Raw genomic sequence first — 18,859 nt, 5'->3', positions numbered from 1 at the left:
GAAGTACACAAATTCGTCCTTTACAGATTTAGTCTCCTCAGAGAAGGGAATCTGAGGGAAGAACAGATTCCCTGGTAGGTAAGACAGACAGAGTCTATTAACCTTTAGACTATACTGCAAGCCTTCCTCTTTGATAAAGCTTTTCCATCATGACATTTGTAATAACAGCAATTTTTCAAAATTCTACTATCCAAACCTGTGATTCAGGAAGATTTCCACATTAAAATAAAGAGAAGAAAAAGAGCAGAGATTCCTTGGCTTTGTTATTGCCAACTTAATCATTGGTGGGCATGTTCAAAACAACGATATAATGCATGTCAAACTCGTAAGGTTGATGGTACAGAGGCTGCTATCAGGATAACTCATATGATAAGCTATGGGGTAAACGATGTGATTCATGGATAATTTTTGAACTGTGAAAAAAAATCTGTCATACACGGTTTTAATAATTCATCTTACTATGGCAAGTCATTATTAGTAACTTGGTGGCAAATACTGTACCTATTTCAGTAAGTGTAAGCAAAAAATTCTGAACATACTTGAGAAAGCTAAAAATAAAACAGAATTGTATATCCACTGCTGAAGTAAACTGTTTACTAAATATCTGTTATTACATTATAACACATAATACGACAAACTGCCAGTTTGGCTTACAATACTGTACTTTTAAACAATAATCAAGAGTTGGCAGAGAGCTAGATAAGTGCTCATTTACTGTATTTTGTATAAATCTAAATAAATGTATGGCAGGTTGTCCTACTCTAGCTTCTCTTGGCTGAGACTGGACTGTTCCTTTTCGTGCCATACGTGTTTGGGTGTATTTTCCAAGTCCAGACTTGAATGCCTGGACACAAACTGACTCTCATACTGGTAATTTTTGCTCCATGCACGAGGAAAAGTGGACATGTGATGAAGGTGCAGGGAGGAGGGTCTATTCTGAATTACCTTTTACATGGAAAGAGTCTTTTAACTTTGCGCTGGAACTGTGTGAAGTTGCAAGATTGGACGCTGCTCAAATGAAATGTTAGAGTGAGGAACGTGCCTCCTCCAGATTAAATTAATGGGGCAGTAAGTCACTTAAATACATCACTACACTAATTTGCCTGCAAATCAGTGTAAAAGAAGTCACCTGATGTCACCTTGCCTGCCATTGTCGCATTCTTCCCTACAAAACACTACATTTTCTTGCGGGTTTTTCCCCCCCCCCCCTTATCATCACATAACTACGGTTTTCGGTTGTAGGAAAAGTGAATGAGGGTTATGGTAATTTTTTCTTCAAATAACTTTGTTACTGCCTTCATCACATGTCATTACTGAATGTGAAGGACTGATCCATCCATTAGCACTTCTCAAATAACTAACCAAAGCATAACCTCAATTTTGACAGGAGAAATCAACTATTAACGTGTATAAGATAGAGACATGCGAGATGATAATTATTTTTGGGATTAGAGAGTCATTTGAATACTTATTTTATACTTTACACTGTTACAATAAATCTGCAAAAGCCTTAGGAATGTAAACCCAAAAATCAAATTATGGCTTTATAATGAGACTTACGTTCTGATACAGTATTTCACTTTATTTTAAAAATTATTTTATTTATGCAAGTAAGGCCCCAAATGCTATCGCACTCAAGAAGTTAGACACTTCAAATCCTTAAAATGCCACATTTTATGACGTCTAGATGTTTATTAATTAGTGATTATTAACACCCAGTAAACAACATCATGTCTTGTAAAAACACAATCTTTCTTCACAGCGTGAGGCTCAAATCTATTATTCACTGATTCCATATGCTGAAATACACTCAAATGATCACAAATGACCTTAAGCATTAGATAAATGTAAATGAGGACCGGGTGGAAAATGCAGTTTTGATTGATATCTAAAAGACCAGGTTTGAAGTCTTGACAAGGGATGAAATCGGAAAGCTCATACGAAGTAGATGGCAACTGGAAACCCACAAAATCTAAAGATTCTGGACGGAGGGAGCAGCAGCCTCTCCTCAGCAGGGATGAGTGGCCGAGGCCGCTCTCTTCTTGTGAGCTCAGCCCACGGAACCCGAAATACCGTTCCTAGGGCCTGCGTGGCCTTTGTCTGCTCGGCCAGCACTTACCAGGACGCAGAGATTTCTCTCTAAGTTACATGCACGTACACCCTCAAGAAGGCAGAGTTTTTCTAACTGTAAGCGCTTGCTTTAAAGAACTTCTCTAGCCAGAATGGCCACATAAGCACGGGGTCAATGTGAACGATAGCCACTAAAACTGCAGGGTTTAACCCCCCGTGAGAATAAGCTTGTTCTGCTGTAACAGCTTGCCTTTCTCAGCCCTTTTTCAGCTTGACTTTTGTCATGTTGAGAAGGAGCGAGAGCCCTTCTGGAATGGGAATCATCCAAAAAGGGAAGATGTAGACACAAAAATAAAAGTGCACTATTTGCTCTTAGGTAGCTATCTCTAAGCAGCTTCTCATTCTTATTAACCCTGTACCGCAAATACGAAGTACTTTACCATTTACTTTTAAAATACTACAAGAGATGAACACATTTCAAATTTTCAGCTGCTTTCAGTCCCTCCAGTACCTGGGATGCCTCAACGAAACAGAGAGTGGAACAGCTAACCTCAGTGCCACCACCTCTTCCAGGCTGGGTCAGGAAGGGCTCTGGAGATGATCTGAAACAGAATTCTCTGAACCCCTGCCACACTATCCCCCCTCAGAGCATGCCTTTGGGGTGAACTCAGAGACAACAGAGCTGGTGCGCTCTGCGAAAAATGCGGGGTGCACCCTGCACCTTAGGAGACCGTCGATGAGAGAAGGGCCCCTGCGCGCTGTGCCTGGCTCCCACGTTCCCCATCCGTCCTGCAGTGACACCATCGTACGGGCTGTGCAGACGGGACGACCAAAACACCTACCATGGGTGCTCTGAGAATATCTGCCGCAGGGGAAAACGGGATTTGTTGCTAGCCGGAACTCTCAGCGCTATTTAAAACGAAACCTGCCAGTGATTTAGGTACATTCAGTTCTGTACAACGGGTAATGTTCACTCTGAAACAGCTGAATTTCAACCATGCACTAAACCACAGCTTAAAGAGACACAGTGTATGTTAAAAAGCCATAAAAAGGAGAGGTTATGTCACCAAGATTAATCATACTATATTTACTATGTTAAAAAGCAATTAAAACTTTTTAATACTTCCAAATTTCTGTCTCGCGTCACTTACCTGCTTATATTGGATAGACATCTGTGTCAGCACCAGTAACAGAGATCACACTTTGGTATACATTTCACATTTACATTAAATACCCAGTCATATGCAAAAATCAGTAAAAAAGTTGAATCTTACCGGCTTGACACTTCCTGAGCCTTAAATACTCCTGCATTTTGGTTTCTTGTGATGATCTCACTTACATCTGTAGCACATTTGTTAAGAATTATCTACAAAAGCAGAGCAGTAATAAAAATAATAGAAAATATTTTGTTTCCGCTGTTAATACTTTCATAACATCTTTTATCTGTTTGGTCGTCTTTAATCCGTGCTAAGAGTCAGTATTTTTCAGAAGCATAAATTTTACATTGCTGCTCCAAACACCAGCCATTTATCTACGCAGCAACTTACGCTTGTCACCTACCTCTATTAACAGTTTCATTTAAGGAATTTTCAGCCCTGTAGCTACAGAAGGCATTGAAAAAGACTTCCCATACCCCATTTAAAGGCAACTACTCTTTACAAATATAATAATTACAGCCAAGATGAACAGAAATTTTTTAGCACCATCACCTCATGTGCAGTTTAGTTTGTGCAGCTTTCGGCTGTATCCCTAGAGAACAGTGCTGGGACTTTGGAGGCTCCACGGGTTTTGAGTACCTGCCCTGCCACAGGACACGTACCTTTGTTCCTGGCTCTGTCTGGGTGAAATCCAACACACAACGGGAGCACCTTGACCTATAGGCAAGGGAGTTTCTAGCCCATTTGTTTTCCTGAGAACAGCTTGGAACCGCCCTCAAGGATAGTGCAAAGCAATAAATGCCTTTTCTTCCCCAGAGACACTGCCACAGTGCCTCTCAGCCCAGCCTCAGGTCTCAGCACCTTTCAGCCTGGAAGATGAGGTGACAAATTTGGGTAGCTGTTCAGGCAGGGCAAAGCAAGGGCTGCCAACGACACGTTTCGAGGGAAGCTGTGCCCAGTCGTCTGTCCCTAGAAGGACAACCTTCATAATTAATCATCTGTGATTACTGAGAAGCCATTGGAAGGACAAGGCGTAGCAAGTAACCGAAAACCACGAGAATACTAAATGTCACCCAGCGTGAATCCACACAGATTTGAACGATTCACTGTCAAATATAACAAATCATCTTAAAAGGCCATTTTTGGTAAAGATGACAATGATGCCTCTCTTTCTTATTTAAGATACGGGAAATCTCATGCTATTTAGAAGGGTATTTGTAGGTGCAAGAAATATGTTGAATTCTTTGCAAGTGCTCTTCTAAGAAAACTGAACACTAGTGTCAGGCTAATTCAAATTATCACAGATGTATCTTTTTATTTGCTTTGCTGAATTCATATAATGTGACTTCCTAACACAGCTGGCTACTTAAGAAGAGTTATTTGAGGAAAGCCTCTGGCAAAACAGTCTAGAAGAAAAGACGACCGATGTTTCAGGAAGCCAAAAACTAGAAATGGAACGACAGAAAACTGGTTTAAACAAATCTCTGTAGTTTGGATCTGCCTTTTAAATCCTTCCCACAACATGCAATGAGAAGTAGTGGTGAATGCTCTATACCCGTGAAGCAAAAGCAAGGCATAAATAATCCCATGAGCAAAGTTATTTTAGAGGTAGAAGGAGCTCTGCTGATTAATTAGCTGCACCACGCTTCAAAGATACAACTGAGCAAAACTATTAATAATTGTTGTAAACGTGTAAACACCAGCTTTTTTAAATAATTTATGAGCCCATGTCTTCGGGCATTCAGGCTAAACATGACCTTTCTAACCTAAATTTCCCAGGACTGTTGAAAGATCCATACGCTATATTTTAATGGCCATTACAGTGCACCACGACAATGTTTTGTATTATTGATGCTTTCAGACAGTAGATCAAGTCACTAGTGCGTGGTGTGAAAGGGAGCTAAGGCTGAAGGTACAACCTCTGTGAAACAGGAGAAAATTTTCACTGAAAATGAGCCTCATCCTTGAGTTTGGACATGTTGAACTGAGTAGAGAACCTTCCAGAGTTCTGGGGAAATACGATTTGATGTTCAGGACTATGTCATAGTTACTATGAATGCTGGAAAATTTGTATCTGAATGCTTTTCACCAAGAATTACAAAAGGGCACGAATCTAAGAGCTTTGCCTATGTATATCTTTACTATTCACTTGAAATACCTTTATTTTTCTTTTTAATACTTACTTTCTTTAGACGATCCTGAAAGACCTTGGGCAAAACATACTTAACCAACAATAAAGTTTTGAATGAAGCTGCAAAGGCAATAACATCTATCTTTATTTTATTGATTTGGCAATAAATGGTCTGTTAATCAATTAAAATCTGCCCACGATAAGTAAAAGGAGGGAGTCAGGGTGAGGTCTTTTAAACGGATTGGTAGATCATAATATCGTTTTAAAAACATCTATAAATCTCAGGCATAACACCACTGATTAACATCAACCACAGCTGTATATTTCACAGTGAAACGGTTAAAATCATAACTATATTTTAAAATTCATAAATGGTGTTTATATAGTCATAAATACATACTAATAAATGGTTTTAACTCATAACATTTCAGTAACGTACCCTACTAAAGATACTGAAAACGTACGTAGTGAATACCTCACGTGGCAGTATGAAATGGAGAATAAGATGAAGAATGCCAAAAATTAGAAGAAAAAATCAAATCCTCAAAAGCCTGAGACTTCACAAAGCCAAGCTGTTAGTTACGCTCGCTGGCTAGCGATAACAACAACAAAACCAACAATAATTATGATGATGATGATAATACAAAGGCAGATTCTCAGATGCAATGCACTATTGCCAGGTCGATTTTCAATTACATTTCACTGATGTATTCATTTGTTTCTTAATGTGCTCATCTTGCCCATTAAGAATAATTAGCAGGCTTGCTTGGTGATTTCCTGGCTTCTGACAGGGATTTTTTTTTTTCTTTTTTGTTGACAACCACTTTTACTTTTTGGAAAGTAATTTTTGGATATTATAGTATGACTGGCATGTAATTTCAGCTTCCTGAGAAATTTAAAGGGAAGATGTAAACAGTAATTTTTAAACAAGATTGTTTTAATCTATGATACCTACATAAAAAGCATAATACTAGGCATTAACTGCTCCTGAAGAGCAGAATCTAGAAAAGAAAACAGTATTTTATCCCACATCTATTTAATTAGGTATGCTAAACAATTAAAAAATACCATCAGCAATAATAAAAAGTAGCAGACATGAGTCATTTCCACACTATTTCCAATTACACTAAAAACTCATAGTGATTTCAGCGAGTCTGGCGTGGCTGAAACAGATGCATGTTTAGCCTAAACTTCTGTTAGAGCTACTCACTGTAGAAAAGAATGCAAAAGAAAATTACCATAAGAAGATAATGAAATTACTACTGAAGCCAATAAAACACATAAACCACAACATAAATTCTATTACGTGCACTTTTAAGAACAGATTCCACCTACACTGTAAAAGTTCTCAGTCTGCTGCACTTTGGCACCCTGCTAATATTAAGCCCATTGTAAAATCCAACACAATAAAAGCACTTTGAATGCTGAGCCTTCAGAGCACCAAATGTTAAAAAAGAAAAATAAATTCCTGTTCGAGCCTTGCACCACTCACTCCTCTGAAAGGGATTCACCGCGTGAATACAGATGTAGGCTTCTCCTAAGACTTTTGGAAAGAAAAGGTATTGGTAAAACATAGGGTGAAAAACTAAGGTGTGCTAATTAGATGACATTAACAGTCTCTTTTTCAGGAATAAACGCACTTTGATGTGTTTCACTCCACAGACCGAGGGAGCACTTTGAGCGCTCGCCAATTTGCCTTGCTGGAGAAGACTTCTACATTGCAAAAATGTTCAGGTATGTTTATGGAATCTGCTACGCAAGGTATTTTCTGACTTGATGATTACTGAGCTCACCTGAAGCCTTCTGTGGGTAGAATGCCCTTTTGTTAAAGACCTGTGCTTCTAGAAAACAGCAGCCTGTGTTCTTAGGCTCGCTTCAAAACACTTCTTTTGCTCTGGTGTTTTAAACCTTTGTAATGACATAGACGAAAGATTGGAAGGGGTGATGCTGATTCGAATACACAGAGTAATGAACACTTCCTCCTTGAGACACGAGTGTGACCAACTCAAACTCGAATTTAACTCACTAAGAATCCCTGGAGCACAACTGAGAACCTGCATTCTCAAAAGAAAAAAAAAAAAAAGATGACTTCTGTGAGGTTTCTCTCAAATTTTATAAAGGTATGAACTAGGATTGGTTGTTTTTTCCGTGGAATTGTTCAAGTGTTTTAAGCAATTATAGTTACCTCAGTGACCTCTGAGAAGTCTTTTTAAAGGTAGCAGCTAAGGTTATTGCAGCGCAATGTCTCCTCTTTCAACAGTCATCAGCAACTGCAATGGTTTTAAACCACAAATTAGTTTAACTTCCCACCCACCCCCCCGCCAAGTACTCATTACAGAGTTCTCAACTACATAGGGAGCTCAAATCTAAATAATTCTCATGAGGCACTAACCAAAACCTGACAAACTAGTCGGCCTTAAAATGCAAATGGAAAGATTACCAAGGAACAAAAGCAAATAGGTATCTTCCTTTCTCCCCTCTCAGTTTCTCAGGGCTATTAGTATTCACTGTATATATCTGTTCTTGTGCGGTGCTGATATTTAACGTGGCCACAAATTATGCTGGCTCATTCTCCCGCTTAGCCAAAGTCCAGTTCAATTTTCTGAACTAGCTGATTGTATAAGAAGGGCATGATAGCAATTCATTCTAATCGAATATAATAAAAAACTTTCTCTACGAGGGACAGAGGAGTTTTGCAATCTAACATCGTGAGAAATAACGATAAATTGATAATTGATTAAGCACGCTAACAGGGTAATTTGTAGGCAGTGATAACTTAGCAGCAACAATGAAACCATGTGCTTCAGCACACGCTGGAAAAGCTACGACCATTTACAATTGCTGGGTAAGTTTTAAGAGGCTGGTATCTGCAAGTTTTTTTTTTTTTAAAAAATCTAGTTCCTCTGCAAAAACAAATCAGTAGAGGGGAGCGGAGGGTTTGACTCCCTGCTACGCCTCCTGCAATGAGCTGCGTACACAGAGGAATCTTTCAGTGCTCACCCCTAAGACAAATATTTACTACTGTACTTGCTCTATACCAACACGTACATTTTTAATTAAAGAAGAAAATGTGGTGTTAGTTGTGGGGGAAGCGGTAGCTCTGAGATATTCTACGTCTATTTTTTAATTACTTATGCAGGGACTTTTTCTTAATATACCCCATGCTGCCTGTCTTTACACCGATTGTTACTCAGCCAGTAAAAAGGAACGAGCACAACAAACCAGTTTTCTATCTGAATAAGGATACTTTTGATGGCCTTTTCATTTCCATCAGTTAACAGAACTTCTTTGACATCTGCAGAAATAGCAACCTGAAAAAAAGAGCACAGCAAACAATGAGCAAATATGCTTGTCTGTGTGGAAGTGAAGACAGGAGTGACAAGCCTTCAGTATCATGCTTCCTCACCTATTTCTCTGTAACAATCTTCAATCTTTTTTCATTTTATGTCTGCATTATTTTAATCATTCAATCAAATCAGTCAATACTTTTATCATTCCATTTGCGGGAGCCTCTATCTTGCTATCATTCTGTTCCGTAATTGCATTGTGACAGCGGATGATGGTATTCTGAGAGGCTTTCATTTGCGGGCTTCTGTTTATCTAGTAGAGCCATCATACAAGGCTGTCACTCTGCCTTTCAGCTTGCTTCTGTCTGACTGCCTGATGCCCTTCATATAACTTTGCATTGCAGGCAGATGGCTTTGTGAGGGTAATTTTTTTGTGAGCTTTGACATGCTCGCACATTGGGCTGTAACCTCGACACATTGTATGAGAGCGACAGGTTTGTCAAATGCCAATCAGTGTAACAATATGCTTTTATTTGTAGAGACATAAAAACTTGTCTAATGCACTGCACTGCTACATAATATCTCCTGAATACATGACTCAGAACCCAGAGAATGGTGAACGACTCTCCTGAATGGCCAATCTAATTCAAAAGAATCTAATTACCGAGAGCTCTGGATCATGTTTGTTGGTGTAATAATGCAGGCAAAACATTAGCAGCTATATCATGGTGCTCCAACTGTGATTTGCCAGGCTATTCCTGTATCTTAGCAAATGGGACTATAATCTGAACAAAAAAAAAAAAAAAAGAAAAAAAAGAAAAATGCTTCAGCTCTGGCAATGAAAGACAGCCCGTACGTGGCCTGGAATGTCACAACAAGAGATATCGACTACGCGGAGGTAAAATGTTTCTGCTCATCGAGGCAACCATAAAATCAATATGATACGAAAGCAAGTCAATCTAGAAGGTCTCTCAAGACTCTGCAGCTTGACCGCAGCTGAGGCTGTTGACAGTTCTCTGACCCAGCAGTTGGAGGCACTGGAACATTTTTCCTTTTGTTTCTTCCTCTGAATGGGATTGGAATTGAGAAAAGACCTACCATGAGCCCAGCCAAGCATGTCATGCCACCCCCTAGCTCACACACAGCAAGGTCCCTGAAAGAGAGAAAGGAAATGGTAGAACCCATACAAATTAGATGAAAATGGTCAGAGAGACATATATGTTACAAGAACAAATTGCCATCTGCAGTAAGAACCGAGCTACCAGGAAGTTGTAGAGACATGACTAGGCTACCTCATGTCGTTTTGCGTTTTAAAAATAATTATGAAATAGAAAAGTCACAAAGCAGGCAAACCAGTGGGGGTTCCCTCATTAGCGTTCAGTGCAACATTACCACCGCTGAGCTGAAAAATCTGAGAAGGTTCCCTTTTTTCCCTTGTCAATGGCTCTGTCTTTTAGAACTAAACTAGCTAGAGTAGCGAAAGATAATTGTTAGGAAAGGATAACAATGTTAATCCACATTCATTCTTGCAAAAACAGAGAAGTAAATGGGGAAATTAATATTATTTCTATATCTCCCCACATAGTTATGCCTAAAAGCCTTTTAATATTCAAAGAGAGAAGTTTTAAAACAAGCTGTATACCACGAAACAATTGCACACGAAGAAACCCGATCCTTCAATTAGCACTTAAAACTGCAAGTGACCTACAAACAACACTGGTATGAACAGCGATGGGAACAGCAAACAGCGAAGCCACAGCAAACTACACGAAGTTAATGTCAAGAGCCTGAACGGGCTGCGAGCGGAGGGCAGAAAACACCGTCTACCGCTGCTTTTAACTTGGACCATACCGCGCCGTTAAGACGTGCATGTGAAATATAGTTTGGCGCAGATTGCGTGTGCCGGATGGGAGCCATAAAGAATGTCCTCCAGAGCCACAGCCTGCCCCAGGAGGGGAGGAGGGAGGGAGGGAGGGAGGGAGGCATGCTGACCCCACGCCAAAACCGCGTGAAGCGGCATCCGGGGTGAGGCAGAGCCTCAGTTTAGGAACATGCTGCTTTACAGCTAAATCTGCAGCAACCGTTACAGCTGGCAGAAACGTCCCCATCGAGATATTTTTGACAGGCAGGAAACAGAATTTCAGCTAAACAGATTCGATTTTTTTTTTTTTGGTGCACCTTTTCTTCTTCCCCAAAACACCAACACTGGAAAACCCACTTTGATGTGAAAGAGTTACCTCCCTGCTCACTCCACACGGGTGTTTAGGAAGAGCAGCTAGGGTGGCACACCAGTGGCAGCACAGAGATGCTGCTGTTTTGTTCACTGAGGCCAGCAGACCAGGCTGTCACTGTCTGGATGGGATAGATTTATTTTTAAGACTCCACGAATTTTATTCGAAAAAAGTCTTGCTATCCTATTTCATGGAAATGAGACAAAAGATGGACACAGTTCAGAGGAATGAGCTGTACATAAATCCAACGAGAATATAAAACAGATGTGGGCAATTGGCAGTTTGTATTTAAACAGAATGATGATGAGTTTCCCCTCACGTGAGGTTGTATTTCTCTAAACCATATATGTCAAACATATTAAAAGTATATACATACGGTTATATATATAAGATTTACAAGGCGCTTAATCCTTTACGAGAGTCATGCTTATTGAAATAAACATGGGAGGTATCTACTGTGGGGCTTTTAGTGCATTTTGAATCAAATTTTTATGTACATAATATACAAGCATATTCATACACACATATACATGTTTGTATTTATGCATATAAATAATTTATTTCAGCTTGAATTTCCCTTAGTAGCAAATTTTAAAGATCACATCCCTCAGGCAACATTTAGTGACTTTTATCAATGAGAATTCAAGTGAGAAACGTAACCCTGAGAAATCAGGATATGAAACTGTTTCCTCCACGGAATTTTGACCGACTGCTGCCTCCGAGTCCCCAGGCTGGCACACCCCAATTGGAAAAACACCCTTTCAGTGGGCAGCACAGGGAGGTTTGCTGCGAAGAGCCTCTGCGAACATGCCGAGCGTACGAGCCACGGTGTGGGGCTGGACGGCAAACGCTACAGAGACTCTGTCACGACAGCAAAAGTCACACAGTGCAGTGCCCAGTGAGACGGGGGAAGGAGCAGCGGCTCCCAGACTCAGGGTGGCAGCTGCCTCCTCGGACGGGCTGGGCTTCACTCGGCTGGTGGTTCGGTCCGTGCGGTGCCAGGTCTTTGACTTCAGAGGGGAGTCTGAGCAAGCAGCAGGAACCAGCTCGCAGCCGATAAGCTGTCAGCTTCGGTACAAGGGACGAGGACTTAGAGCGTGGTCTTCCCAATTTTACCAACACCACACATGCACAAACTGGGGGATTTTCTATGCTCCAAGCTGGTTTGCTTGGTATTAGCCTCGCAGCCTCGCTCAAAAGACAATTTATGCCTCCAAATGCAGTGTTACACTGGTTTTTCTTGCACTCCATTCATTCTCCGGACAATGAAACTTCAAGGATTTCCAAGTGCGAAGCTCTGTGTACTCCAGGGGAAAGAGAGAGCATGCAGGATGGATTTTATGTTTTAGGTATTCCCCTTGGAGTCTTGATAACTGTATTCTACACGTTCAGAAAGTGTGAAAAAACAAAACCAATTAAAAGTGCAGAATGTCTCAAAATTGCTTCACAAAACTTAAATGCAGATGCAAATTCCCCCGTTGCTATATGCAGTGATTATTATGTATTTTATCAGGTAATATTTTGCTTGCTTTTGCAACAAATGCTGGTTTAAAGAATATCTTTTATTTTTCCTGACCTTCACAATCAGAACTGATCGATTGGAGCTTCACTTTTGTTTCCCAAAAATCAAAGTGAAATAAAACGCCTTGAGTGGAAATCAAAAGCCTTTGACATATAGCAGAAAGCTTGCTGTGCAATATTAGTACCCAAAGGCAGCTCAGAATTCTTTGTTAAAAGCAACACGCTTTCACCTTGAACATTTTAAATTTCATCGGAAGACTTAAATCATAGCAATCTTTACCATGCAGATACAATAAACCTAACAGATGGGAAAATATCTTTTTATGTTGAACTCTGTACCTGAACATTTCATTGTGCTTTAGGCAGTAGTAAGCCAGCACTTCTTCAGATGGCCAGAGACCTATAAAACAAAGACATTCACCGCCTTAGAACACTTTTTTTTAATCTAAAATAAGGTTTGAATACATATTAGCATTTGCAAACCTCTACCAACTGTTCAATTTTCTATATTTGCCATAATGCCAAGGAGTGAAGAAACAAGAAAGACTTTTCAGGGAGTACTTCTGATTTAAGCATTGGAACTGAGTATTTCATAGATTCCATCCCGGCTAACGATTGGAAATTCACTTTATAGATACACACACACATGTATCTACACCCATACGTACAACTGTCAAGACTTTAAACATTATATAAATCATAATTCTGTGAAACTTCTGACATTTGGGGATTCACAGGAACATCAAACTGTTTGCACCAGGCCAGGCGTGAGGGCCACCTTGCCTCGGAGTTGCTTTCTAAGAGGGGACAGAAGCCCCCTCCATTTTCCATAGCTGTCCTCCACGGTCACTTAGTTTGTTCACAGATTCTTTTTCTTTAGCTCATTTTCTCTAAGGTTTTGTTAGGTGAAGCATCAGTCTGACTGTAGGGGACACTGATCAGCAACACATGCTAAGGACAAATACAGGACTAGGACGGTAACACAGCGTGATTTCTAGCTGTGGCTCAAGTTCCTCAGGAGGACAGAAGATACAAGCTCTAAGTTCTGTTTAAAGTCACAAAAGTATTTTTCTAGTTGTTTTGCGGGCTCTGGCAAACTTTCCGGAGCTACAACGTCCCATGGCAGGAAGCACCAGGGTTTTACTGTGCTGTACAAGGAAACACCTCCTCACTCTTGTTTTGTACCCGTCTCCCTGCCATTGTCATTTGAGGTCGTACAAGTTCCCGTATGGGAACAGACAGGTACAATCACACTCTTTTTTCTTCTAATCTGTATTATTCACAACTTTCTAAGATTCCATCACAAAACTTGCACTGCTCATTTTCAGCCTTGGAGGCATCCATACAAATTTAACCCTTCACCACCATTCTCTCCCGGAACTTGCTATTGTGCCAGGCAAGTTTCCCATCTCACTGGAACATTAAACTGAAGCACCGTGGCCCATGCAGAGGGCAGCACAGACCCTGTGTGGCTTCCACGCTCTCCAGTAGGCACCAGTTCCGTTGCTGGAGGGAGCCTGGGGAAAACAGACTCGTATTCAGACACTTGACTTAGGTTGCAAAGCCAAGGGAGGATGAATCAGAGGCGTATGCAGCTAAATTATGGTTGAACGTGGTTTCCATCTGTGGTTGCTTAGCAATGAAAACACACGCTTACATGTCTATCCACAGGTAAAAACCAGGTTAGCCTCCATACATAACACACAGTGTTATGAACTACAGCCGCTTCGATGGTTTCAGTAAACTTAAAACCAGACATGTGGGAGCATCCCTTGAATCTTTCTAGACAGGTAAACTGAATTCCATACAGCTTACTATGTATGAGCATCCTTTACACCATTCTTCATAGTTTTTTATTATTAAGACTTTAAAAACTCCTCAAGGTATTTAATAGAAGCAGAAGTTTGGGAGAAAAACTGTCTTCCTTTTAAATTACCGTAACCATCAAATAGATAATTCTCCCTTCGCACCCAGTCAGTACTCCAAGCTCCCCTTACTCGTAGTGGTGAATAACGAACATTTATGACTGTGGTGTCTGCACGCCGATAGAGCAAAAGCCTACACAGGATTTGGCCAAAACTTTGCATATAACTTCTGCATGACAAAGATCTTAGAGGTTAAAAAAAATAGAGTGATGATTGATATGCACAACAAAACCACTAAAGCAATATTGGTGTTTGTCCTGTTTATGACAATTTAGGCTGGTGAGGTGTTGCAAATGTGATTTTGCTTAGACTTGCTAAGGGTTAAAGCGAAATATTCACACACGACTACCCATTCTCTTCAGTGAAACATACACTCAGAATTGTACAGGGTTTTCCATCTCCCTTTTGAGCACTTCAATGCTTTTGAGCATTGAAACACGCTAAAATGACAGATTTTGCAATAAATATAATAACTGTTGAAATATTTTAGTGTATAATATAAAGAATGTTTCCGTTTGCAGTGACTGGTGTATACTCCAGCAATAAAAGTGCTTTTTTAATATTTAGTGGAGACACAGCTAATTTAATAGCATTTATAATACTTGTATCTCACATTACAAAAAACACCCCACACCCACAAACACAAAAAACCTAAAACCTATTATAGCAAACTTTTAGCCTGAGCGAGTTTTAAAAATACTTGTCAATTGTAGCCAAATCCTTCAACATCTGCGTTTTCAGTACCCTCAGCCAAACGTCTCTCACTTTTCTACGGCTGTCATTGAAAGGGCAAGGTGTCACTACAGCTTTTATGAGGGGTCACCGTTCCTTCCCCTCTACCAGGACAGTGTTGATACCGGCTGAAACTGCAGGTGTGTCGGGTAGCCCTGCGCTGAGAGAAGGGTAAAGCACCTTTGGAAGGACAATGCTCCTCTGTAGGCAGATGCACGCGACTCTCCTCCCTGCTCCCTTCCCCCTAGGGAAGGAAGTATCCCCTCAGCAACGATCTAAGTGGATGGCAGCTAAAGAAGCAGGAGTCAGGAGGTCTTTCACGAGCACAGGTCTCAAGTGTGGAAGCACACAGTGCTTCCAGCTAAGCCAAGAAGCCGGAATACCTGCATTAATTTATTAAAAGGAAAAGCTGCTCGTGCTTGAACAGGTAGGTAAGCCTCTTTACCTTCACAACAGGGATAAGCTTAAAGATCCGTGTGGAGGAGTTTGCATTCTGTCTTCTTCCCCTTCAGACTGACCTACATTCACCAACACAATGACCTACATTTTGAAGTTGCAAGTGTAAGATAGTTCCGCTTCTGTCAGAAAACACACAGCTGTAATGCAGAAACGGAGCAATTCCTACACGTTAACAACCACCACGAGGTTGGGAAAAGCACAATTTATTTCCTGCAAACACATACATATGGATATGGATTAAGTTTCCTGCAAACACACTTAAAATGAGTCTTTCATATTTAAAATAAAATTATTCTCGTTTTATGAATTTGATTTGAAATACATTTCATTGGATGGGCACCTATTTGCATGTGCAACTACTTACACATGGCAGTCAATTATTTACATGCATACGGCAAAGAATATCAAAAGGCCCCCAAATGATGCTTGTATTTAAAAGGCTGGAAGTACACTACAACTCCTAGATGGAGAGAATAAAAATCTCACTGCACAAGACAACAAAGAAGAACAAGAGTTTCTTTTTGCAGAAATAAATGCAACGCAATGAAACGCGACACTTACTGGAGGTTTTAAAACTCTTTATCACCTTGATAACTACAATGCAAAATCAAAGAATAGTAGCAAGAAAACATCGAATCTCTACTGAAAGAAATAGAAAAATAAGTTCTGCTGGTGTTTAAAGAAGAGCCTCAAGAAGGGCTGTGATCTGATGTGTCTGAAGACATGGGGGAGAGACAGCGCACACGGAACAACGCCTGCTCTCGGCTGGTACCCTTCCATCATCAGGATGGAGAAGGAGATCCACTACAAATGCACCATAAGAACGAGGATGTCTATTTCCAGACAGTTCCATGATGCTTATGACAGTCGTAGGGGTAGGAAAACGTTATCACTGAACAGTATGATGATGTAAGGAGAAATGCTATATAGGCAGAGGCGCACCAAACACAGGTATTTCTACAGCACTTACCACCATGCCATAAAATCTCACCACAGAAATGGAGTCTACCTCACAAGAACTTGATGAAATCACGAATTTCTATTGTCCTAATTTTGGGAACCAAACAAGGAGACAGAGAGAACCATTCCATCCCTGTGCTGCTCCACAAGGACTCCAAAGGAGTTGCAGTAGCTACGGGTAACTTTAACTGGGATAGCGTAAGATTAGCAGAACTCTGCTCTACTGTCTGCCAACGCTGCACACAGGAAACACGGGGGCAGTGGGAGGTGACTGGTGAATCATCCCTCAAAGACCTGAGCAGGAGGTATAAAGCTGTCCTGCAACTCCTTCAGTCATGCTAGGAGATTAAGAAGTTCCTTTCCAAATAGCAAATATTGTCACTTTTCCCCAGTGCTTCGCATGGCCACACATATGGATGTCTGATCTCAAAACTCAAATTTTCTCTTTTATTCGTGCTATTGGACGAGTTGTCTTTCTATTCATTTGATGCTTCAAGTAAATTTTGCACAATTCCTATCTTAACCCACAAAAGCAAAGACAATTTAAATTTGAAAAGTCAGTCATTTTCGCCCAGATGAATACACTCAAAAAGATCTTTTTTTCTACTATGTCCTGATTCTTGCCCACATGAAATCACCTTATTTGCCTTAAAAAACTCATCAAAGCAAGAGGCAGAGAAGCATCATGGGCAAAGAGATGAACAATATCCCCAAAAAAGCACCAACGATTGCACTGAGCAACGATGAATTGTTTCCTGACACTAAGAAAAGTACTTTTTTATCCATCCTGACACCAAGACACATCGCTGGTGGAGTGCAGAAAAACCTTTGGCACCACAAAGGACTGTGCAGAGGTGTTCAATTAACTACATGTCCAGACGGGTAACGGTTCCCCATCTCCTCTACTAAAGAGCTGTAGAGTGGGTGGAAAACCCCCAAAACTAATGTATCTACTGGAAAAGTCTATTCTAGGAATTTAAAATAAGGTCCTTCCACTCTTACTGCAGCATCATTACGATCCAAGTTTTACAGTATCAAACCTTATTTTCTACTGACTATGTCTTATAGTCTAGTCACAAGGGAAGGTAACTGATGATTTTTTTGTGTGGATGACCCCACCACCTTCTGGAGGTCCCGAAGAAGTAAGAGAGCACGTCAAAAATCAAGGTTCGACTGCGCAGTAATTTGGAGTGAATTTCCAAATGAGGCTCTAACCAATACCATGAGCCCTTCTGTCAGTAGCCCACTAAAATTCACTTCCGAGTCAAAGAAACACTATGAAATTCTGACTAGCACAATGAAGACTAAGTAAGAGCGGATGCACAGTGTATGTTTGCCAAACACACCTTGCTCGTAACATATAACGCGGTTGTTCTCATTTGAGTAATTGCTCGAGTAAAGACCACTTTGTAATTAATTGTACACGCTGTAGTTCGTTCGCATGGATAGCTCGCAAAAATACTTCTAGCTCTCAACCTGCTTCAGACTCCATACCTTGAGCCCCTTTTCAATACAGTTTTATCATAAAAAGCCTTGCTTGGTATAATCAGGAAGTTTTTATTTTTATTCACTTGTTCACACAGCATGCGAAACGCGACACGGATGAAGGGATAATCAGTAACCCAGGTTACCCGAGAACCCATCTAAGGTCGGAATCTAAAAACCAAACACATGTAATAAGGCACTAATGCCGCAGCTTTAAGCTGCCATAAAACGCATGAATAGAAGAGTGGGGACCTTCCATAGAAAAATTACTTCCATAATAATCTAAAGACAAGTCTGGTCACTTCAGTCAAATGAAAAAATAGAGGGAATTGCTAAGTGAGGAAAAAACCACTGAAAAAACTCTTGTTATTTCATTGCATCCTCAAGTTTCAGTTTACACGCACCTACAGCAGCAGCAGACAAAAGAGGGGTCATCATCACCAAGCTGGTTGCAGACGGCATGCCTGGAATTGTACAACTGTTTTCCTACAAAATTTAATTGGAGAGCAGATTTTCCAAAGGAGAACAGTGACAGAGTACTGCGCCCTTCTGGACATTTAAACCCCCCCGCAAGCGTCAATGTAAAAGCCAACCTGCTTTGAAAGTCCAGTTGTCTAACCCCAGGCTCTGCATTCTGAAATCTACCCCAAGTGTATTTGCAAGTGAGCAGTTCCAGCGATAAATGCAGATGGTGTGAAAAGAGAGGAGGATTTAATAGCCTTTACAGCAACACCTTACACCCCTGCCTCACTGCACCCGCCTTTTGCACGTGGCAGAGCACCTTTTAAGCCCTGGGAAGAGGAGCAATTTGAGGCAGGGAGAATGGCTAGCTTACTTTTCCACAGCGGGAAAGCTCTAAGTGAGTTTGAAAAGGTACAAGGACCCCAGAAGAAATAGAAGA

The 18,859-nt window shown here is 40.6% G+C and overlaps 1 protein-coding gene across 1 annotated transcript in view; it reads right to left on the bottom strand.

Annotated features, from left to right (window-relative positions):
* The window catches only part of CAMKMT (calmodulin-lysine N-methyltransferase), a gene marked incomplete at its 5' end in the record, with an annotated part of 171,828 nt that overhangs the window by 25,046 nt on the left and 127,923 nt on the right, over window positions 1-18,859 (bottom strand). Inside the window, 4 exons of the mRNA XM_010134923.1 lie at window positions 3,345-3,411; window positions 8,606-8,669; window positions 9,744-9,798; window positions 12,737-12,797. Coding sequence (XP_010133225.1) covers window positions 3,345-3,411; window positions 8,606-8,669; window positions 9,744-9,798; window positions 12,737-12,797 — 247 coding nt within the window. The remainder of the gene's footprint in view (window positions 1-3,344; window positions 3,412-8,605; window positions 8,670-9,743; window positions 9,799-12,736; window positions 12,798-18,859) is intronic.

Source organism: Buceros rhinoceros, unplaced genomic scaffold (assembly GCF_000710305.1).
Source record: "Buceros rhinoceros silvestris isolate BGI_N320 unplaced genomic scaffold, ASM71030v1 scaffold2344, whole genome shotgun sequence".
NCBI classification, from domain to species: Eukaryota; Metazoa; Chordata; class Aves; order Bucerotiformes; family Bucerotidae; genus Buceros; species Buceros rhinoceros.
Note: the sequence above shows the minus strand (reverse complement) of the source record. Positions and strands in the feature narration are given on the sequence as shown.